We start from the raw sequence: 23,617 nt of genomic DNA, 5'->3' as shown, positions 1-23,617 counted from the left end.
TAATCTCAGTGGCTAGAGTGGATCAAACCCACTGGCTGCACCCATTGATCCCAAAGAAGAAAGACTCTTGAAAAGATGATTATATCTCAGCTAACATGCTCCATTGTGCAGTCTGGTGAGTATTTGACTTGTTGCCTGATAGATGAGCATGACTTAAATAAGGAGTTGGGGTCAGTGGTTATATTTACTTTTTACAGGAGGAGGAGCTGTGTGTGCAACAGTAGCAGGATATAAAATGTGACCTCTCCTCTGCACATCTCTTCTAGAAGCCTGAGTGTGACAGTGTGTACCACCATGAAGACCTGCGTGCTGTTATCACTGCTGCTGGCGTTGGGTTGTGTGACCAGTCTCCTCTGACCTTAGATCCCACCAAGTTGTAAATGCATGCTCAACTATAGGATAGCATTGTGAGATTAGTTGCTGCTTTGATTACTCGCCATCATTTTTTACCTTTTTGCTGTTTTTATTGAACAAACATTAAGCTTTGTCCTTGATTTAACTCAGTGCCGAGAGTAGATCATATGACCTTCAACAAACTGGTTGCACACGCTGATCCAAAAGAAAAGATCGATTGCATGAGTGATTATCTAACAACTGATAAGCTCCGTTGTGCAAGTGTGCACTGTAAATGTTTGTCTGGATGCTAGGTGAGCATGGCTTTTTGAGAGGTAGGGATCAATGGTCATATTTACCATTGACAAGAGGTGTGTGTGGGTGGAATGGGGGGGACTTAAACAGTAGCAGGATATAAAATGTGACCTCTCCGTCTCTGCACATCGGTGTTAAAGAGAGAGAGTCGTCCCAGGCCTTTACCATGAAGACCTGCGTGCTGTTATCGCTGCTGCTGGCGTTGGGTTGTGTGACCATCAATGGTGCACCAGTGGAGCGTGGTGGCATGGAGCCAGGTTCATGTGAAGACGCATCAACAAAAGCAGCTGCTGAACTGGCTCTTACCAAAATCAACCAGGACAGGAAGGAGGGCTACATCTTCAGCCTGCACCGCCTGTCCAACGCACACATAAAGAGACATGTAAGCCATGCTGCTGCTTGCAGTATCAAACCAGTTCAGTTCATTGCATTTCTGTTTGTTTACTGGAGCACTTTTAGTTTTCAGTACAATCCAGCCATTTAAAGGGTTGTGACTGAAAAGCGTTTGGCTGAAATCTGGAGACAGAGCAGCAACCGTTACAGCACAATTGCACAGAAAGATGGGCAGAAAGGAACTATTAGACCTGCGACACTAAAAAACTAGTGTTTGTATTTTGCAAGGGGTCAAGCTTACAAATCAGGAGATTTCACAGATCCCGGGAAGTAAAACCAGAAACTGTTGTTAAATTCTGTTAAGGTTTTAATGACTGTAAATGTTTGTGTTTTTGACAAAACGGTATGTGTGCGTGTTACAGGGAGATAATGGTGTGGTCTCCTACCTGACTCTGGATGTCGTGGAGACCAAATGCAGCGTTCTCAGCAAGAAGGACTGGAAGAGCTGTGAGACTCGTCCCACTGAAAACATGCCGGTTAGAAAAGACACACACCCTGCAAGTGCATGTACTCACACTGTTCTGCTCAAGGCTTTCTTGAGTAGTTGTTATAATAAAATTGTTTTTATTATATTTTTATTTTCTTAATCGATAAGGTTTTTGTTCCATAAGCATTAGTTCAGAAGTTGGAAGGGGAAAAAGTCATGTGGTGTATTGATATATTGTATTTGTGTTTGCAGGTATATGGACAGTGCAAAGCTGCTATCTTCATCAACAAGGTGCACAGAGTGGAGCGTCTCTACAAATACAGCTGTGTTATCAGACCAGGTATGAAAATTACCGCATCTCTTTGTTTCACCTATTTCCAATTTTCCTTGCAAAACATTAAGAAATGACGTGTAGGGCAACACTTGGCACTACATGTCAAAATCTGGGACAGCGCTTTTTTTGCACACCACAAAATGTTTGAAAATTTGAAGACAATTTTTGTTCTGCTCAGTTCCTGCAGCTAGAGTACATGAGATGTATCCTGACTGCACAACTTTAATTCACCACGACAATAACAACGTTCAGAAGACTGTGTCCCACTCTCTGGAAAAGTTCAACAAGGAAAGCGGACTCGCCAATCGTTTTGCTCTCCTCAAAATCTGCCGTGCTGCAGCAGGGGTAAGCTTACCATACCTCCAAAAGGAACATCAGCACATGTGACATAATGTATCCTGTCATCTTAACTTCCATAACACACAGTGTCAAGGCTGAGAATATTGTGACTGAATTTCTGACACCAGAGATTAGTTGAAATCACACAAAAATATCCTTCTTAGAGGTTAATCTAAAATCTTTATCAATAAATGACTAAATACTGGCTTTCCATCAAACCTCATGGGCCTACTTTTTATGTTCAACAGTTTTTATTCCCACCACTCTAGATTACTTAATAATTCCTCTGCAAATGATTTTCTCAATTAAACATTTGTTTATTTGTGTGTTCAGATGGCCATGAGTATGTATTACAATGTGGAATTCAGCATCCAGGAGACCATCTGCCCCAACAGCGCAGAAGCAACAGCTGAGAAGTGCCCCCTCATGAACTGCGAGTTCGCCGTGAGTCAAGATAAACACTTCACAACTTTTTTATTTTATCTGAACTGAATTTTTTAAATGAGAAATTTTGATCAAACTGCTTGATGAAATTACTCCACTGTGGCTTCTCCAATCAGGGGGCTATCAGTTTTTATCACTACAAGCAAAGTCCTCTGTTTACAGTCAAGCCTCGAGCAAGGATGTGTTCTAGCTTTATATTACTGGCTAGTTTACGTCAGCAGGAGATTATTCCTAGATTCAGTTTTTCTAATTCTTAAACCTTAGTAAAATGGGCGTTCCTCTCTGCTCTTTGTTCCTCTTTTTCTCTCCTCAGCACAAGGGCTTCTGTAAGGCATCCCTCTACCACTCCCCCACTAATGATGAAATCATTGACGTAGAGTGTGAGATCTATGAGCCTGAGGTAAGTCTTATCAGGATACGATCTCTGTTTTTTTTTTTTTAACATCTTTCAATAGCACAGAAAACATACAGGATTGAGTCTAAATTTTAAATTTATTAGAATAAAACCTTTGAAACTTTTGTCTCCCTCTTGAACAAATATTTGATCTTGAACAAATGAACACAAACTGTTGACTCTAATTAGGAAAAACTACAAAACAGGGAATTTGTGTTTGTCCTAGCTTTGCTTCCTTTATTGGACAGCAAGTCTTCCTCTGTATGTCAAGTTTTATTTTGATTTTTTATCTGTGATGTCAAACACTTTTTTTTCGTTCCTAATGTTCATCATACTTCTACATACAACCTGTAAACTGTGATACCACAGGAACCAGACGAATTTCTCCGTTGCTTAGTTAGTGGCAGGTTTTACTTTGAAACAATGGTGCTTGGTAGGATGGTGAAAAGCAGGATCCAGCTAGTCAACCTTACACAGTGTCATCTTTACAGTCGTAACATTTAAAGTAAAAGTTGATATCTTGTTTGTGCTCTAGACTGTTTCAAGCTCTAACATTACAAAATCAGATGATACAGCTAAATTCTCACCAGGGCAAACAAAATATCATTGAATGATTTGATTTAATTTCCTTTCATTTTTTTTTATATAACACCAATTCAAAACAACAGTGACCTCGAAGTGCTTTATGTTGTAAAGACCCTATGATAATAAAAAAAAGCAACTCCAACAATCACCAACAATTACAATATAGGAGTTTTTCCAAATTAATACTGTAAAGAAAAATGAAAATAGTGGTAAAAGTTCACTTGACTTTTAATGTATTTATTTGTATTTATTTATTTATTGTCATTGTCAAGAACAATGAAATTGCGTTTGGGGCTTCCATACAACCCAAAAAAAGAAGAAAATAATAAATACCCCTTAAAACCCAAGTGTACATATTTAACCCAGTGTGACTCCAATGCAATAAGACAATCCTTAGCAATAATGTTCGTAGAAATTCAGACAAAGACCTGAGAAACATGACAAAATACAACAATGCAACCCATTCAATATTATTGTACTGTGAGATATGAATTGTACTGTGAGATATGAGAAATGCAGTGATTAGCTTTCATCCGGTAGTCGCTATAGATTGTGATCAAATCATAGAATCCTTATGGGGCCATTAGCAGAAGTTCAGATTGTAATTCTTCCATCTTGACTTAATTTTTTTTAAATACCTTTTTCTTAAACAAGACAGCTTCACTTTCTGGTCACCATTAAATTTGCTCCCTTCTGAAGGAGGTCAGATTTTGTAAGGACTTATTCACAGGGCCACTGGATTTTGCTTTACTGTAATGTACCGTATACTCTTTATCTCTTCTCCAGGCTGCTGAGAGAGAGAACACACTCCACCTGCTGGGCGGAGAGACTGACCACAGCCACAATGACACACACTCACACAGCCACGAACAAGACCAAACACACGACCACGTACACGATCACACCAAGAGCCACTCTCATCATGACCAAACCCACAAGCATGCTGACAACCACGATCACCACCACACACATGACCATGCCACAGGCAGCACACACAGGCACGCTCATGACCACTCCCATGACCACAGTCACAGCCACGATCACGTGCACACTCATCACGACAAAGCAAACAACCACAGCAGTGACTTTCCCAACCAACACCACGACTACAAGCACGCTGAAGGTGTGCACACCCATGAACATGACCACGAGCTGGCTCTGGACCACGATCACAAGCATGGTCACCTGCATGAACACGAGCACCACCACCATCACCACGAGCACGAACATGAGAACGCACCCCACGACCACCCAGAAGGCATGGTGACAATGCTGCCAGCTCTGGGCCAGCCTGTGACCCTGCCTTCCTTCCCTGATGTCCCTGCTGGTGGCCCTGAGCTCGGAGTCACTCTCCCACTTAAGCCCAACCCCCAGATTCCTGGAGAAATGGACCCTGCTATCGAGCCCTTCCCAACCTCAGTCTCAGACCAGTGTCCTGTCCCAAAGGCAGGACGTGACCTGGTGGAGAAACTCTTTGCTGAGGACGCTTTTTTTATGCTTGCTGTATAACATGGCCTATGGAACTGTTTTAGATGTACACAATGACTCAAGTGTAACAAAGAATGGAAAACTATATGATATATGATACATTTGCAAAAAAAACATTCACAATCATTGTAACACATCACTTCTCACATGTCTAGCTTCTTATCCTAAGCATCAAAAATGAATGCCTAACCCAAAACCCTTGGCCTAAACCTAATTGTAACGGGAATGACGTACCTGACCACATAGTTCACTCGTTTAACACAGTTTATTCCCGTTTGCTGCTCTCTGAACACTCAGCTGCAGCATTTCAGCTCACACACAACAACAACAACCAAAACTCCTCAGGTCCAGGCCTGTTTAATAGTGGAGATATGATGAGCTGATCGAGCTCAGCTTTGTCCGCCGGTGCGACCTGCCATTCGAGTACAAAAAAGAAAAAGTCTCCGCAACTCTGAAAGTCTGAAACTGTGGTCAACAACAGACACACATGCCCATATTGTGGTCCAAACCAGTCAGACATAGTCTGGGGCAGACCTCTCTGATTGGCAGAAAACGCCAGAATCTAAGGTTAAAGCTATCAAAACTATTTCAACACCCACCAAATAGCTAAAACAGCAAACCAGAGCAGGTAAACGGATTCCGCACAAAGACATAAACACAGAGTGTGGAACCGACGCATCTGAATGAGTGAGATGTCTGCTTTCTCACCCGACGGCACATACGCAGACACGCTGTCGAGGCTGAAAGCCGACAGCTCACTGATTCTGATGCGTCAGGTCCGCTCTTTGTGTTCACATCTTTTTTTGCCCTAGATTCTGATGCTGCAGGTTTTGTCTCTCTCCAACCAAATTAGACTGAACCAGCAGCAAAAGAAGATCAAAACTAGGCTTCACATTTGACAAACATCGTGATTAATTCCCTCTTACTTTTGCTGTTTTGCTTCCACCGCTATAAAAAAAAAAATCACACTTCCTGATCAGGTCTCTCTCTCTCTCTCTCTCTCTCTCTCTCTCTCTCTCGTTGTACTTCAAGAACAGTTTCCCATTTCAAATCTCTGTTTTCACACTTATCTTTCTTGTAGAACTGTGCTCCAAATAAAGAACTTTGTGTTGACAAGATTGTTGAAAAATGCGCTTAATTTTTGTGCTGGTGCACTTAAGAAAAAAAGTTTGGTGCACCAGTGCAACTGTGGCAATAAGTTAGTCTAGAGCCCTGAAATCACATTTTGAGCCTCAAAAAATTTCAAACTCGTGGGGATGGGCATTTTGTACCCATTAGTGCCTGTTGGTCTCCACAAGTATAGTGGCATCCCAATTTTCTTTCCTCACAAAGATGTCAAAGGCTACGTTCATACTGCAGGCGAAAGCGCATCAAATCCAATTTTTTTGACCCTATGCGACCCATATCCGATCATGGTATGACAGTGTGAACGGCACAAATCCGATATTTTCAAATCCGATCTGGGTCACTTTCGTATGTGGTACTGAATCCGATACATATCCGATGTTTTAGAAAGCGACTGCTGTTTGAACGGTCATGTCGCATTAAAGCCGTCTTTTACGTCACTGACACAAACAGACGCCAATTATCAACGCCCGAGAAGACACCGCGAACGCTTCCTGGCCATCCAGTGTAGATGTCAGTGAAACTTTTGGGAAGACAACATTGGAGAAACATGAAAATTTTATTTGTACTTTATAATCTGCAGATTCTGACAGAAATCTGCAACTATCCTTTGAAGCACCGCTCCTCTAAAACAGCAATAAGGATAATTATTAGGTTATCTACATTATTATGTAAATAATAAAATAACTTAAAGCAAAAATTGGGAAACGTAAAGTCCGAAGTCTTTATTTTAAGGGTTATCAGTCAAATAATACTGTTTGCTCTGGGTCTAAACAGAGCGCGCTGTGTGTGAAGTCTTCTTTTGTGCATGCGGGCCGCTTTCTTTTTTTTCTTTTTTTTTTATTCATATTTTGGATGGACAGAAACATTAACAAATATACAACTGGAATAATCATACTGTCAGTTCTCTGTCCGTTTCTTAACAACAACCAACAAATAAGGACTAACAATAACTAAGACAATCAGACAAACAAACAAACAAAAAAAAAACACCAGGAGAAACAAAATGATATACCGCCTCCTGGGAAACATCTGCAAAAACAAAAGCAATGGGGGCAAAACACCTGGGTGTCTAAAAACAAAACATAACCTTGACCACTGATGACATTAGACAATTTCTTCCCTCTACTGACTTTCAAAGTAAAAAATAGACAACAACAAAATTACCAACGACACATGAACCCCCCCCCCCCCCCAAAAGAACATTTATCACAATATCTAGGAGACATTGTCGATGTACAACAAAAAAGGACCCCAGACCTGCTCAAAAATATCTTCTCTCCCCTTAATTCTGTACATAACCCGTTCATATGATGCCATCTTAGACATTTGTTCAGTCCATTCCCTGAGAGAACAGGGGCTGCCTCAGTATTATCCTGCATCCTGTTATGAAAGCCAGACGCATCCAGCATGCGGGCCACTTTGAGCGTTCACACTAGAGAGCGTTTGCTGTCGCATTTTATTTGTAGTGTGAACGAGCAGACAAAAAAATCTGATTTGATCAAAAAATCGGAATTGAGCATTAAGACCTGCAGTGTGAACGTAGCCTAAACACACACGCACGCACAGGTTAAAGACACTGGACCAGAGTACTGTTAGTCTTTCAATCAACAGGAGCATGAACCGAACCAGTGATAGCATTACTTTTGAGCATTACAATGTTTGTTTGGATTTTTTACATATTATAAGATTCATGCAAATTAAGATATAAACACACCATATTGTCAGGATCCTGGGTCTCCTGACCCAGCGTTTTTAGTTCTTTGTGATTTTTGTATTTTGTACTCGTGAGATTTATTCTATGGTTTCTAGTTTTGATCCCTTGCCCTTCATGTTTCTCTGTGCCCCCTCTGTTCTGTGTAAGTCTGTTTCTTGGTCTGTGTCTTTGCATGTTTTGAGTTTCTTGTGTTTTCTGTCACTCTGTATTGTGAATTATATCTCATGGTCTTTTGTTACTCCCACGAGTCTAGTTTCTTGTGTTCCGTGCTTAGTATTTACCTCCGTGTATTTTGGTTCTTAGAGTCCTCTGCTTTATGGGTTATGTCTCTGTGTTTCTTAGTTGCTGTCTCCACCGTGTCAAGTTCGCATCTCTGTGTTATACTTCCTGATTTATTTTGAAGGTCTGTGTCTCATGTGAGTGTATCCTACTTTGCTTCCTTTCTCATCAGTTCTGATTTCTCCCAGCTGTGCCCTCCTTCTGTGTCTCATTCCCCTCATTACTTCCCAGTGCATTTAAACCCTGTGTTTCTCTGAGTCAGTGTCGCGTTGTCCTTCATGCTGTGCGGATCGCCCTGTGTTTCCTGTAAGTTTAGGTTGTCATTTTTTAGTTTAGTTTAGTTTAGTTTAGTTTGTATGCTCGTTTTCCTGTGACTAGCAAATAAAGCTGTGGTTTTGAGTTCATCCCTCGAGTCTGAGAGTCCTGCATTTTTAGTCCTCATCTCCTACCTGCCACACAGCACATCCTGACACATATGAATAGGAATAAAAATAAGGAAGGCTTTATTTGGAATATTATATGTACTATTCTATGTACCATTTTTCTTCCACTTATCCAATATTTAGGAAATTATAGTTATAGCTACTGTATAAGATCAAACTAAGCATCAGAATCTTGTTTGAGACAGGGGCAATGTTCCCCTTCAGCTCCACTGCACCTTGAGACCTTTTGGATTTCATTGATGAGAAAAAGAAAATCTTGACTTGCGAGTATCTGTGTGAAATCAATAAATGGATCAAGTGCTGCAGGATCTTTAGTTACATTGATAATATTTATTTATGGTGAAACAGTGGTGGAATATCGCTGTTGCTTTCGTATAAATGAAGCGGACATACCTGCGTGGCCGCGATCTAATCCTGTTTACATAAAGTAAACCTGCTCCCGAGCAAGTTTACGCTTACGGCTCTGTTGCTATGGCAGCAAGTCCCGGATGAGCTTCGGGGAACCGAACGATCCAAGATCACGCGAAATCGTCAACAATCAAATCCAGCTAACCTACTTAGCGAGGTACGAAGAACGGGCCCCAGGTCTTTCACCAGATGAAAACATTATAAAATCAAGAAGAGCTAGAACTGCTGAGCAGCTAGAATCCATTCTATCTGTAGAATGGGGTAACATTCCTCTCCCTAAAGTTTAGCAGCTGATGTCCTCAGTTCCTTCAGTTTTTTTGAGACATGTGGCTGTCATCAATTTCAAAATAAGCCCATATTTTGTCATAAAATTTCATTTTCCTGTGTAAACATTGAATATATTTTCTATTTTCTATTGTGGATAAAATATGTGAAATTGTGAGATTCAAAAATCAATGTATTTTGTTTTTATTTACGTTTAACACAATGTCCCAACTTTTTCAGAATTCGGGTTGCATGTCATAAGTTTCTTATTTCCTTCTTTGTAATTGTACATCCAGATGAGAAGGATTTACTATGTGGAACACAACACCCGGGAGACCACCTGCCCCCACAGTGCAGAAACAGTGACAGCTGAGAAGTGCTGCAACAGGAAAATGCATGCATGATGAATTCTGTGATTTGAATTCATTAAAAATCCACATGTTGAACTCTGACTTTGACTAATTTTTCACAAGCCTTTGATAAATGCTTATGATGTTTTGGCTTTCCTTAATAAGGAGAGTGTGTGGAATGTTGCAAAGAGAGGCAGGATTATCCAAACTGAAAGGGACGAGTTGCCAGAAGGCAGAATATCAGGCATACAAGTTACAAGTGCAACGGCATTCCATGTTACAATGACAATCATAATAAAAATCCACAAAGGTCAGCAACAGAAGGTAAGACAGGTGCTGAGAAACCAACTGAATGGTAGGAATAATATCTAAGCCATCAATACATTGACTCGTCGTCAGATATCCAGGCAGAATAATAAGCTGGCCACAGAAGAACATAGATACCACTGATCTCAAGACACAAATACCCCTCACAATCCACAGAGGACTATATCTGATGTCCAGAACCCTGAGGCTCTGTGAGTAATGGAAAGATTAGTTAGTGTCAGGGCCAGAATCCAGGATGAAACAAGGAAGGAGCACGAGAAAACTGAGAAGTATCAGGGCCTGAAAGAACAGCTGGGGCAGATGTGAAAGTTCAAGTCCAAAATGGTGATAAAGAAGCATTAGGAACTGAAACCCCCAAACTAGAAGTGTGACTCCAGCAGTTTCCAGGCACATCAGAAGTCTGCTTTGATAAAACTGGAAACATCCTCACAGGGTAATCAGTGGAATTGTAGTTTTTAGCACTTCATTTATCTAGCCACCTTTTGTAGTCTTAATGCATGTGTAAGAAAGCTGGATTTTCTGGTAACCATAAAACAAATTTCATTCCATCTAAATATGGCAGCACCGGCTCACAGTTTGTATGCACATATTTACATGGCCACTGAGGTTGCTTAACTATGTTATACTGTATACTGTTCTCCTGGCTTCTGAGATAGGGAAGAAGCTCCACATGCTGGTATAGACAACTGACCACAACCACAGTGACACACACTCAACCAGCTACAACTGAGACTAAACACACAATGACAACCAGACAAATGCATGTATACGTGCCCCATTCTGTGGTCCTGTCCATCTTATACCTGACCCCTCCCAGATCGATGCCTTCATAGAATATCTGCTATTTATAACACTTCGAATACAAAACCAAAAAATACTCTGCTTCCCGTTCTACATTTAAATATCCTAGGAACCACAAGTAAGCAGTCTGAGAGTGAAGTACTCTATTTGAATAATAAGGTGCTATAAGGTCTTTAAGATATGACGAGGCCTGATTATTCAAGATTTTGTATGTGAAGAGACATATTTTAAATCCAGCTCTGAATTTAGCAGAGAACATAATATAGGACAAATCTGCACTTGCTTTCATGTTGCAGTTAGTAGAGTTCTGGATCAACTGAAGGTTTTTCAGGAGGTTTGTAGATCTTGAATTACAATAGTTTATTTTAGAAGAAATTAATGTGTGAAGTAGAGCAGGGCGATATGGCCAAAAATATTTATCACGATATATATTTGAAAATTTGCGATAACGATATAACTGACGATATAATTGATGCGAGACAAAATACAACTCCACAACATTACTAGCGCAAAAAGACAACCTTACATTTATTTTCACTTAAACAAGAAGCTGGTTTTTATGTACATTAAAGCTTTATAAAAATGTAACAGTGCAAATGCAAATTCCTTGCTGAAAGTTTAACCAAAAGGCATTTCCAGTAGAAATGGGCTGACATATCCTGAGCATAACCATGTATAATATCCACTGAAGTTAAAAAGAGGTGCTTTGCAACATTAAACTGCAGTGTGCAGTACGTATTTTTCGGACCATAAGGTGCACGGGATTATAAGGCACATTAAGTGAAACAAAGCAGTCAGATAAATCAAACTTTATTAAACTCATTCTTCTTGCTTCCTCCACTTCTGTACCATTGATTCATTAATGTTGAATTCTCTGGCAGCTGCTCTATTCCCATGTTGCAGTATATTAATGACTAACCTCGTATTGTGGATGGATTATCTCAGTTGTTCTCCTGACTGAAGTTTGGTCCGTTTACAGCATCCTGCCATGCGATTGCATTTGTCTCTAACTATCAGGAACCTTAACGTTAACTTTTATAAGTGGAAAAGTGTTAGTGTTCGTCCTCCAGCTTCACTGTTTATGTTATGCTAACATAGCTGTGTCGCTAGCGATCACGTAGCACATCATTATATACCAGCTAGCCCAACTTCAGTAACCCTACAAACGTCACTGCTGTTTAGTTTCCTGTCTTCATTTATGTTGGAAGCGATAGCAGAGCTGTAGGTTTGATTTTTTTCAGAAATCTCTCAGTCAGAACATGCAATATCATGCTTAGGTAACTAGCGAAACTAGCGAGCTAACTTCCGCTAGCTTCCTGCTAACTTCTAACCCCGTTAAATGTAATAAATTTTGTTTTCATGGATGCCTGGAAGTTAAACTTCATAGTTACAGCTGGTAAAGCAGCAATACTGATCGTTTTATTAGAGATGAAAGAATTTAGACAGTTTTTAACTCTCAGTGATGCTGCAGTGTTCGTTTGACCTGAAGCATACAGAGTTTAGGACCCAGATTACTCCCAGATTTAAGAGCATCTTAGTCCGACAAATACGACAATAACGACGGCCGCTTGCATGTTCTGCAAAAAAATGTTCTTTGTCGTGTATCTGACGGACAAACACCAAACCAGTTCCACATCACTGAAGTTGCACCATTTTTACAAACCAATTCTGGTTCATCTGTTTCAGTCAACAATCGGCCATGTGCGTATGAAAACAAAGGCACTGCGCATGCGCGTTTTACTCATATTCTATCGCGATATTTCATTTTCCTATCATTGCCTAACATTATACCGGTATTACCGTGAACGGTATAATATGGCCCAGCCCTAGTGTGAAGTGACCTATCAGCATCATTCGGAGACAGGATGTTTCTAGTTTTAGTTGAGCAAATGAATGACAGTAGTTATGATCAAAATGACTCCAAGATTTCTCACAGTGTTACTGCAGGCCAGGGTAATGTCATATATCTTTTACGTTGATAAAAAAAAAAAAAAAAGCCTGTAATTTCACTTCTTTTCTTGTAGTGACACTTACTTTTGTGAATTTGATAAGTTCTTGATTGATTTCTTCTCTTCCCTAGTGCACTATGGCCCCTCAGTTTGTCTGAGCCAGCCATTGGCCTCCAGAGCAACAGATAGAAGAGGAGAAAGTCCAGCATCAGTCTGTCACAATTCTCCCTGTAAAAACTAGGCTTACAGGTCCTGCAAAGGAAGATTTCCCTGTCAATACTGATACTGATATTGTTCTTGTACACTCGAGACCAGGTCAAGGTGAACATTCAGCAAATACGTGCACAAAAAGATGAGCATGCAAAAAGAAAAAGCATGTGGCAACATAATCAGCTGATCAACCAGCAGCCTTCTTTGGAGAGCCTAGAAACATCACAGAAAGAAGAAAGCAAATAGAGTTAGAAGTGCTTATTTAAATGTGTGTGTATCCAGGAGAAAGATCTCTCTGTTAACTAACCTCTGATATCATGTCTGAGTCGAGGCCTTAGTCAGGGAGATGCCAAGAACCCAACGGTCAATCTTCGTGCTCCAGAGTGCTCTAAACCTCAGACCTCCAAACAGGACAATGACCCTAAGGACTCACCACATGAGTGGCTTCAGGACCACTCTGTGAATGTTCTTAAGTGTCCCAGAGAGAGAGACGCTTGAACCCAATTGAACATCTCTGGAGAGATCTGAAAATGGCTGTGCACCAACCGTCCGTTTGCACAAATAAATGCTATGTTCTTTTGACCTTTCACCCTCTTGATCCTCCCATTTAGTTTGTGTTAATATGGTGGTGAATGTGTACCCAGACTGTCCCAGAGCCAAAAATCACAATGAACCAACCACCAAGGAAACAACTGACTCTCCCTGTGTGCACATTTATGAATTGTGGCTTTGCTTCACGTAACAAACAAATACTTCAAAACAAAGTGAGCTTATTATCTAATTACTTATAGTAATTTCATTAAAATGTGCTTTTAAGAGGCTGAATTTAAAAACCTGATGCTGAATGTGACAGTGTTCTGAAATTTACAGTCACTTAGGCTGCTAGAGAAAGAATAAAGAATGAAGAAAGAATGAATAGCTAGCTCTAGTGTTGTTAATAAGAAAAGTATACTGTGTTCAGTTTCAGTTTCTATTTATGATATTGAATGTAAGATTCAGTTTATAATTTTTAAATGTATTTTCATATGTGTGATCTTATCTTTCATGTGCTCTGTGTGTGTTCTGTCCAGTCTCCTCTGACCTCAGATCCCACCAAGTTGTAAATGCATGCTCAACTATAGGATAGCATTGTGAGATTAGTTGCTGCTTTGATTACTCGCCATCATTTTTTACCTTTTTGCTGTTTTTATTGAACAAACATTAAGCTTTGTCCTTGATTTAACTCAGTGCCGAGAGTAGATCATATGACCTTCAACAAACTGGTTGCACACGCTGATCCAAAAGAAAAGATCGATTGCATGAGTGATTATCTAACAACTGATAAGCTCCGTTGTGCAAGTGTGCACTGTAAATGTTTGTCTGGATGCTAGGTGAGCATGGCTTTTTGAGAGGTAGGGATCAATGGTCATATTTACCATTGACAAGAGGTGTGTGTGGGTGGAATGGGGGGGACTTAAACAGTAGCAGGATATAAAATGTGACCTCTCCGTCTCTGCACATCGGTGTTAAAGAGAGAGAGTCGTCCCAGGCCTTTACCATGAAGACCTGCGTGCTGTTATCGCTGCTGCTGGCGTTGGGTTGTGTGACCATCAATGGTGCACCAGTGGAGCGTGGTGGCATAGAACCAGGCTCATGTGAAGATGCTTCAACAAAAGCAGCTGCAGAACTGGCTCTTACCAAAATCAACCAGAACAGAAAGGAGGGCTACATCTTCAGTCTGCACCGCCTGTCCAATGCCCACATAAAGAGACATGTAAGCTGAGCTTGCAGTATTATTACTGTGTGGTAGACCAGAGCTGTTTAAGGCAGAATTACTTTCTAGCAGAGTCCAGAGAAGTTCAGTGTATTTTGGCATTACTGTGTATTTTGGCATTTTTAGTCAAATCATAAAGTGATTTGACTAAAAGTCTGGAGAAAAAGTCAGTTAGAAACATTTTCATGAAACAAATATGTTCCAAAAACTTTTCACTGTGATTGGACCAAATGAGACAACAAAAACAAATTAAACCAATGTTTTAAGTAAGTACGACAAGTCAGACTGTTTTGGGGGGGTTTTTTGAGGGGGGGATGCCATGTTAGGCAAATTACGTGAAAAACAAATGACCATGTGAAAGATCAGAACATAAATTAAACGAGTAACCACTGAAAATAAATTCCATTAGCGTTTTATTGACTGTACATAATGATTGATTAAATTTGTGTGTTTTACAGGGAGAGAATGGTGTGGTCTTCTACCTGAATCTGGATGTTGTGGAGACCAACTGCAGCGTTCTCAGCAAGAGGGACTGGAAGAGCTGTGACATTCGTAGTGGCAATACGCAGGTTAGAAAAAACACACACAAACACTGCATGTGCAAATTCTCATCAACAAGTTTACCAAAAATCTGTTTGCGTATGTAATTAATACATGTGTTAGTCCTGATTGTTTTTATTACTGTCTCTTGTGTTCTGCTTAAGGCTTTCTTACAATCTTAAATCTTTCTTTTTTAACATAGTGAGCATCTTAGTTTTGTGTTCCATAAGCAATAGTTCATAAGTTGGCAGGTGAAAAAAGATATTTAGTATCACAAGATATTGTCATTGTTCTTTCAACTAATTTATAAAAAGGGTATAAAAAAAATCTAAATAAACTCTTTTGCGAATGTGATGCTGTATGTATAAGCAGTACACTAACATCATGTATTGTATTGTGTTTGCAGGTATATGGACAGTGCAAAGCTGCTATCTTCATCAGTAAGGTACACAGAGTGGTTCGTCTCTACAAATACAAGTGTGCTATCAGACCAGGTATGAAAAATATTACACGTATCAAAAAGAAGTGATTGTGGTTTTCATTCAAATTCAACCATTATATCTAAAAAGACATCAAGGTCCAGACTTAAAACATGTTTTTGTGGAGTGCAGCAGTCTCTTCATAATTAAAATGACTTTTTGTTCTGCTCAATTCCTGCAGGTAGGGTGCATCAGTCCTGTGGTGGCTGTCCAGGTTTAACTGACCATAATCATGATAAAGTTCAGAAGGCTGTGACTCAGTCTCTGGAGAAGTTCAATCAGCAGAGTGGGCTGGCCAATCGTTTTGCTCTGCTCAAAATCTCCCGTGCTACTTCACAGGTAGGGAGATCAAAATTAAGATGTGTGACATAATGTATCCTCGGCTCTTTTATTGTATAGATATATATTCTCATCATGCACTGTCAAGGCTGAGAATAAGGTGGCAGAATTCCCCTTTACAAATTTACACCATCAAATTTAATGGAAACACACAGAGAAGCTCCTACGCAAAAATTAGATTAAACAACTACAGTAGCCTGTAAGTAAAGTTTGCATAAACTGTATAATATTTCATAAAGTTTTCTACCAAATCTGGTATAAACAGAAAGGAGGCACATAAATGTTTATGGTAGTGGCACTGCTCTGCCTGGACTTATACTGACTGTATCCATACCTAATCTGGTACTACTACTACTGTAATGGTACTCTGGTACTTACATTAAGACACATTTCCTAACAGCAATTTCCTAATGTTGTAAACCCGCTCAACATTTGGCAATAAAACCCTTTCTGATTCTGATTCTGCTCCACCCACTCTTCCCTGCTCTGCTGTGTTTCGTTGACCTGCGGTCACATGACTCAGCAGCACTAAGCAGAACTATGCAGGCTGCAGGAAGGGACAAAGTGGAGCAACGTATAGAGGTTCCAGGTTCTAAGAAATAAAATGTATACAGTTTTCCATTCATCTTGTCACATTCTAATATTGCACTAAAAAGTATCTCAGTTTTGAAACTACCAGACCACAGCCCAGCAGCCAAGAAGAAACAGACAGAAAACAGAAGAAACAAAGCTAATTTGTTTGTCTCCCCAAATAGTGACGGCAGATGGTTGCCCCTCCCTGAGCCTGATTCTGCTGGAGGTTTCTTCCTGTTATAAGGGAGTTTTTCCTTCCCACTGGTGATTTCATTACTGGGGTTATCTCTGTATTTTTGAAAGGTCTACCTTACAATATAAAATGCCTTGAGGCTATATAAAAAAACTGAATTAAAATTGATTTAATTTAATTAAACAGAACGGGAAAATTTCACACAACTTCCTTAATCACATATTTCTGACAAAAATAAGAACAAGAATAGTGCTTAAAATATTTTTTTAAAACTTTAATCTTTTTCATTTTTTTGCATTTGGACTATGTCTTACTTTCGTGACAGGGGGCGCTACACCACCTCCAGACTTGCCAATGGTCATTCTGTTAACTAGTTACTGTGTGAAAAAAGAATCACCGTAATTTAGTGGTTATTAAAATGTATTCTATACCAAAACTTTGCTGTATCCCACACCGCCACAGAACATCACTATGCTGCCTCAATTCTCACACATGATTTTATATCAAGTCTCTTCCTTAATTTGGGCTTTTCCTTTCTCTCTGTGTCTTTGTGCGTCCAGGTTGTCGCAGGTAGGAAGTACCATGTGGAATACGCCATCCAGGAGACCACTTGCCCCCAGAGGGCGGGAGCAGATGAACCTTGCCCCCCCATGAAATGCGAGTTTGCTGTGAGTCTTTTATTAATCTTTCATCTACTAGGTTTTGCCCTGTTTATTCTCAAATGAAATCAAGTTCAACTCACCTTCTCCATCAGGGGATTGTTTTACTTTCTAACAGTGCAAGGAAAAGACCTTCATTTGCTGCTCAAAGCTTAGTATGTTCTAGCTTCATATCAGTGGCTTGTGTATGACAGCAGGAGATTACTTTGATATTTAGTTTGCCTAGTTTAGAAAAAACAACGTAAAACTACAAAGTTTTCAGATGCAAATTTGTAGTGTAATGGCATCAAGTGACGATGAGTTGGTCGTAAGGTTTCTAAACAAGAAAATGAAGAAACTGAGATTCTGGATTCATCCAGAAATACATTCGCTTCTGCTTACCCTTTTCAGGGTCGCGGGGGGTGTGGGGCCTATCCCAGCTGTCGTAGGGCAAGAGGCAGGGTACACCCTTGACAGGTTGCCAGTCTGACACAGGGCTAACACACAGGGACAGACAACCATTTGCACTCACACCTATGGGCAATTTAGACTTTTCAATTAACCTATCCCCACAAAGTGCATGTCTTTGGACTGTGGGAGGAGAACCCTCGCAAACACGGGGAGAACATGCAAACTCCACACAGAAAGACCCTGGCCTGATGGTGGAATTAAACTCAGGACCTTCTTGCTGTGAGGCAACAGTGCTAACCATGCCACTGTGCTGTCCATTCTGGACATCATCCAATTCTAAATAGAAGGCAGCAGCAAAAAGAATTTCTTGTTTTAATCCAAGAGGTGAAGCTGCATCACAGCTGCTTTTGTACATAATTCCGGACGTCAGTAAGGAAGTCTGAGCTCTTGTGGGTAGACCACACCTGAGGAGACAGAGAAATATTTTTCAGATAGCAGTATGACCCAGAGCAGCATGCACACTTGCCAAATGCAGTGGTCTGATTGGTCCAATCTGTTAATTCACACGCGAGAATCAGAAAAACTGAACTTGATCCAAAAAAATTTGTCCAAAAGTATTTTTAAAACAAGAAACATTTGCACAAACTGTACATGTAAAGGCCTTTATACTGTAGTAAAACCACAGGCATAATTATTGCACTCTTACTTTTTCTTCTTTTTCTCTCCTCAGCACAAGGGTTTCTGTAAGGCATCCCTCTTCCACGCTCTCAATGGCGATGAGAAGATTGAGGGAGCCTGTGAGATCTATGAGCCTGAGGTGAGACTCTTTTAGATGGTTTCGCTGTTTACCTTCAATGTCTTTTTACAGCATAAGAAAAAAAAGGATGATTGGTGGATTGTGTGATTTTAATTTTGGAACTCACTAAATTAACACAAACTGTTTATACATGTCTTTGCTGTATAATTCCAATGAGGATGTGTTTTTTTTAAACTACAGAATCAGATGGACACATCCAAAGTTTTGTTAACACCGTTCCCCTAAAGTTTAGCAAACAGATCTGCTACAGTGCTTTAGCCTGTCAAAATTCTCAGTCACACCTGGTACACCTCTATTTTGAAGCTCTAACTGTCCAGATAGAAGAGTTAAAAAATAAAATTCACTCTGTACTGTTGTCGTGAAGGGAGACCATAGCTATGGAGGCCAGAATTGCTGTTTGTTATTTTCAGGACTTAAGTGGGCCTTGAAAATCTGAAGATGGAAGCACCAGACCATATTTTATTCACATGGCCATTAGAGGTTGCAAATCTATAATACACTGTTCACTCTTTAATATCCTACACTCTTTATCTCTTCTCCAGGCTGCTGAGAGAGAGAAGAAGCTACACCTGCTGGGCGGAGAGACTGACCACAGCCACAATGACACACACTCACACAGCCACGACCAAGACCAAACACACGACCACGCAAACGATCACACAAAGTGCCACTCTCATCATGGCCACACCCACAACCACACTGATGACCGTGATCACCACCACACACATGACCATGCCACAGGCAGCGCCCACAGGCACGCTCATGACCACTCCCATGACCACGGTCTGAATCACGATCACGTGCACACTCATCACGCCAAGGCACACAACCACAGCGGTGACTCTCCCAGTCACCACCACGACTATAAGCATGCTCTAGGTGTGCACACACATGAACATGACCATGAGCTGGCTCTGGACCATGACCACAAGCACGGTCACCTGCATGAACACGAGCACCACCACCATCACCACGAGCACGAACATGAGAACGCACCCCACGATGAACCACAGGGAACAGTGATAGTCCTGCCCGCCTTGGGCCAGCCTGTGACTCTGCCTTCCTTCCCTGATGTCCCAGTTGGTGGCCCTGGAGTTGGAGTCACTCTCCCACTTAAACCCGACCCTCAAATTCCTGGACAGATGGAGCCCACCATCGAGCCCTTCCCAAAATCAGTCTCTGCCCAGTGCCCCACCACAGCGGGAAAGCATAAAGATGTGGATGAACTCTTCACTAAAGACCTCGAATTCAAGCCAGCTGCAGCCAGTTCATAAAGCCTATAAAACTGTTTTTAAATACACACACAAAGGCTCAAGTGTAATGAAAAGAAGGAAAACTATTTGGCATTGCATTTTTCTACATTAAACACATTGTCAGTAAAGGACTGCTTGCATGAGTCAATCTTACCGTTTCATGTCCTAGAGCAAAAAAAATGTTTTAAATGCACATTTTTTCATAGATTCCACTAAACAACTGATTTGCTTTGGCAAAAGGCTGCTAATATTTTTTGCACCAACCAAGCAATTCCCATATAGGTTACAACTGAAACCTTGCCATAAATCAGCATGCTGTGGAGTTAAAAATTCTTTCTAAACAACCAAATGTCATGTTGCCATATCATTTTTGATTAGTCAACACGAACTGGATGTTTTTTGTTTTGTTTTTTTATTTTTTGATCATAAGCAGAGAGTGCTTGCTAGCTCTGTCCTTAGCTTAGACAATAAACGTGACGAAACTATTGAGGAAAAAACACGTGTAAACATATTTTTATCATGACTCTGGTTTTACGTGGCCTATCTACACAATTTAAAACCTGGTATTTATCACATTGTTGCTTTGTCATCTTGAAGTGATCATGTGATTGGCTTACCACGACTACTTTATTCTTCCTCAGTCAAACAACAGCACTCATGCAATTGTTTTGCCCCCTAGCTACAGGTGTTTTGCCAAAAAGTGATCGTATGCCAGAAAGTGATTGCCGTCTGCGGGAGCGCGCGCAGCTGCTTAAAGCTGTAGCGCCCAGATTACTTACAGCTACTTCCGTGTAACTGATATAAGATGTGGTAAGCTGAACACAGCTTCAACCGTCTGTTTGTTGAAAAATAGTAACGCCACCGCACCACATTTTCTTGTTAGTAACAGTACTGGCGTTGTAACAATAGAAATAGTAATTAGCTAGATTACTCATTACTGAAAAAAATTATGCTGTTAGTAACGTTATTCCCATCACTGGTAATAAGCAAGAGAATAATGCAGGAAACAGAGATTTTTAGATGGGAAACTGTTCTTGAAGCACACTGAGAGAGAGAGAGAGAGAGAGAGAGCTGTGCAGATGTGAGGTGTGATTTTTATCGTGGTGAAAGCAAAACAGCAAAAGTAAGAGGGAATTAATGACTATGTTTATGTGAAGCAAATATTAAGTTTTGACAGTTTGCCAAGGAATGGGACTTTGTTCACACAACATCAAGCCTGCATTACCCACAATCTAATTGACAAGTGGAAAAGTCAGTCCAAACAGTGAAGAGGCTGCTGAGCAAGGCAAGAGACAGTAGTACTGACTTCTAACAAAGCCTGCTAGTATACCGCACAACGCCACAAAGCAAATGTTCCAAAGGAAGCTCAACCAAATCATACATCATTCAGGCAGAAGATAATGCTATTCGAAGACAAAATCGCCAAGATCTTCCGGACATGTAGAGTAGAATAGAGGTTGGAGGCTGATGAACAACCCCAACACACACTGGAGATACTATCACCTGGAACAGCTACACATACATAAGAACAAACACAGAAGATCTGTAAGACGAGTAAAGCCACCTATGAGACTGATTGAACAGAGGTGTTGATACGTTGTTTGGAAGATAATATTGTCATAGTATTTACACAAGTTGCACTATAATTGTGTACTGGTGTTGAACTGATTATGATTGTTGAAAACTACTTGTGCTTTTAACCTTTTATTGACAAAGCTTGGTTTAACAAGTAAAAGGAGAGATAGTTTATGTTTATGAAAGTAGAATTATTATATTTTTAAAAAGGGATGGTGTAATGATAACAGCAAATGCATATTTGCTTAGTATCAGTGTTTGATGTTGTTAATATGCCCAGACTGTAGTGGGAGCTAGAGGTCTAGAGAGGAGTTACCTGACGGCAGACTGGCAGAGTTGCTGTTCACATGTGATTAACACCAGTTCGATAAAATACCTTCTGTTCCGCTCTTAATGTATTGCAATATAGGGGCTCTTTGCAATGAGCTACTTTTATTTTGAAATTCGTTTTATTTTGAAAACCAGTTTCAGGAAGTGACAGGATGTCAGCCATGTTTGTTTAGTTCCTAGCGGATCACATGTGGGGAAATTTGATCCAGCGACATCTGCCTTTTGTTTGTGCCATCGACACCACCGTCTGTAAGTTTTCATTTGTATTGAATTGTAGGATTGTATTTTATGTATATTTTGTGGAAATATTTGCTGTAGATGAATACTTTAGTAGTTGTGTGCTAACGCTAATGGATGTGTATTGGAATCTAATTTTGTTGTGCTAATGATGCTAGGTTAATTTTAGCTATGTTATTTGTATTTCAGTTTTACTCCATGAGGAAATACTCACTAATTAAAAGGAGTTGGACGCTACATCCTGACTTCGCGCGTTATTTCAAGTGGAGTTAGGCTACTGCTGAATTGTGTAGCGTACACACACAAGGAGAGCAGGATACTTTCTCTTCAAGTAATGGTGTTGTCATGGCCCTGAGTCTGACGACTCTGTGTTGTGTGTTTCTTTATGTTATTCTATGTTCTTGTTTATTCTGTTATGTCTTTTGTTAAGAGTTGCTGTTCGTTAGGGTTTTGTTCTGTGCCTGCCTGCTCCCACTTCTCTGTGTTCCCTCTGTCTGTCCATGGTGTCACTGTGTCTGGTTGTGAGTCTGTCTGGGCGTAGATTTGGTTTTATTTATTTATTTTATTTAGGACATTGCATGTTAATGAACATAAATGTAAAAAAAAAAATTACATGAATGTAAACATGCCAGATTATAGCCAAGGGCTAATTTCCATCTGTTATCCTTAAGCATAAAAAATAGACATAAAAATTCATCATTCATTCATAATAAAAACTCCATCACCAAACTTACACATTCACACCATTCTGTTCCCAAATAAAACATTAAAACTATACAACTCTTACATGATCACACACTTGATTTGTCCATAACCAGTTTTTAACCTTTGCCTTAAACAAATTGAGTGTAGAGCATTCTCTAATGGGTTGAGGAAGACTGTTCCACAGATGGCCTCCCTTGACAGAGAGGACGTTCTGCCCAAATGCTGTCCGTCTGTGGGGTATAAACAAGTCTCCTCGGATTGTAGCTTGAGTGGTCCTGTCTAAGCTTTCTTTATGCCTAATGAACTGCTTTAGTGGTGGTGGAGCAAGGGAGTGTAAGACTTTATATATTAAACACACTCTTTTAAGTTACACTAAGTTATTGAAATTCAGTAATGTATGTTTTTTTAACACATGACAGTGGTGGTGGGAAGTCGGTTTTTTGTCAAGTAGTTTTAAACTTCTTTTATAAATGTTTTCAATAGTTTTAAGTGTCGTTGAACAAGCAAGTGACCAGGACATCAAACAATAGTCCATATGAGAGATGATCATTGAGTAAAAATAAGTTTTTGCAACATTAATATTTAAATTATTACTTATATGATTAAAATTTCAATTATTAAATTTAAGTACCTGGGACACTTTATTTATGTGACTCTTGAAGGATAATGTTGGGTCTAGAATGACCCCAAGATATTTAAATTCTGGAGCTAATTCAAGCTCTACTCCATCCAGGAATATGTTTGACTGCTTCAAGTTTAAGGGGCGTTTTGAAAAATACATACAGTTTTTGAGGTGTTCAACATTAGGCATGAGTCCTCCAGCCAGCTATTAGGGCTGAACGATATATC

At 40.1% G+C, this 23,617-nt stretch overlaps 2 protein-coding genes across 5 annotated transcripts in view; both read left to right on the top strand.

Moving 5' to 3' along the window:
• Positions 1-277: 277 nt before the first annotated feature.
• fetub (fetuin B) lies at positions 278-20,406 on the top strand. Of its 4 annotated transcripts, none has more exons than XM_080886529.1 (8): positions 278-647; positions 789-1,030; positions 1,404-1,517; positions 1,721-1,808; positions 1,981-2,147; positions 2,475-2,585; positions 2,899-2,985; positions 19,211-20,388. In XM_080886529.1, the coding sequence occupies exons 1-8, from the start codon at positions 629-631 to the stop codon at positions 19,940-19,942; spliced, it is 1,560 nt and encodes a 519-aa protein (XP_080742655.1). In that variant the 5' UTR covers positions 278-628; the 3' UTR covers positions 19,943-20,388. The 4 variants fall into 4 exon arrangements, with proteins under 4 accessions (XP_080742655.1, XP_080742656.1, XP_080742657.1 ...); XM_080886530.1 differs by lacking the exon at positions 19,211-20,388 and adding an exon at positions 4,351-5,198; XM_080886531.1 differs by having other exon boundaries at positions 306-407; positions 19,211-20,387.
• A 700-nt stretch (positions 20,407-21,106) lies between these two features.
• Positions 21,107-23,617, top strand: part of LOC308399222 (fetuin-B-like) — a 40,319-nt gene continuing 37,808 nt past the window's right edge. Inside the window, exons 1-2 of the mRNA XM_080886337.1 lie at positions 21,107-22,075; positions 22,253-22,394. The gene's annotated coding sequence lies outside the window, so the exon portion shown is untranslated. The remainder of the gene's footprint in view (positions 22,076-22,252; positions 22,395-23,617) is intronic.

The sequence above is a fragment of the Rhamphochromis sp. 'chilingali' genome (assembly GCF_963969265.1).
Source record: "Rhamphochromis sp. 'chilingali' genome assembly, chromosome: 7".
In the NCBI taxonomy this organism is placed as follows: Eukaryota; Metazoa; Chordata; class Actinopteri; order Cichliformes; family Cichlidae; genus Rhamphochromis; species Rhamphochromis sp. 'chilingali'.
The sequence above is the reverse complement of the archived record's forward strand: the minus strand, read 5'-3'. Positions and strand labels throughout refer to the sequence as shown.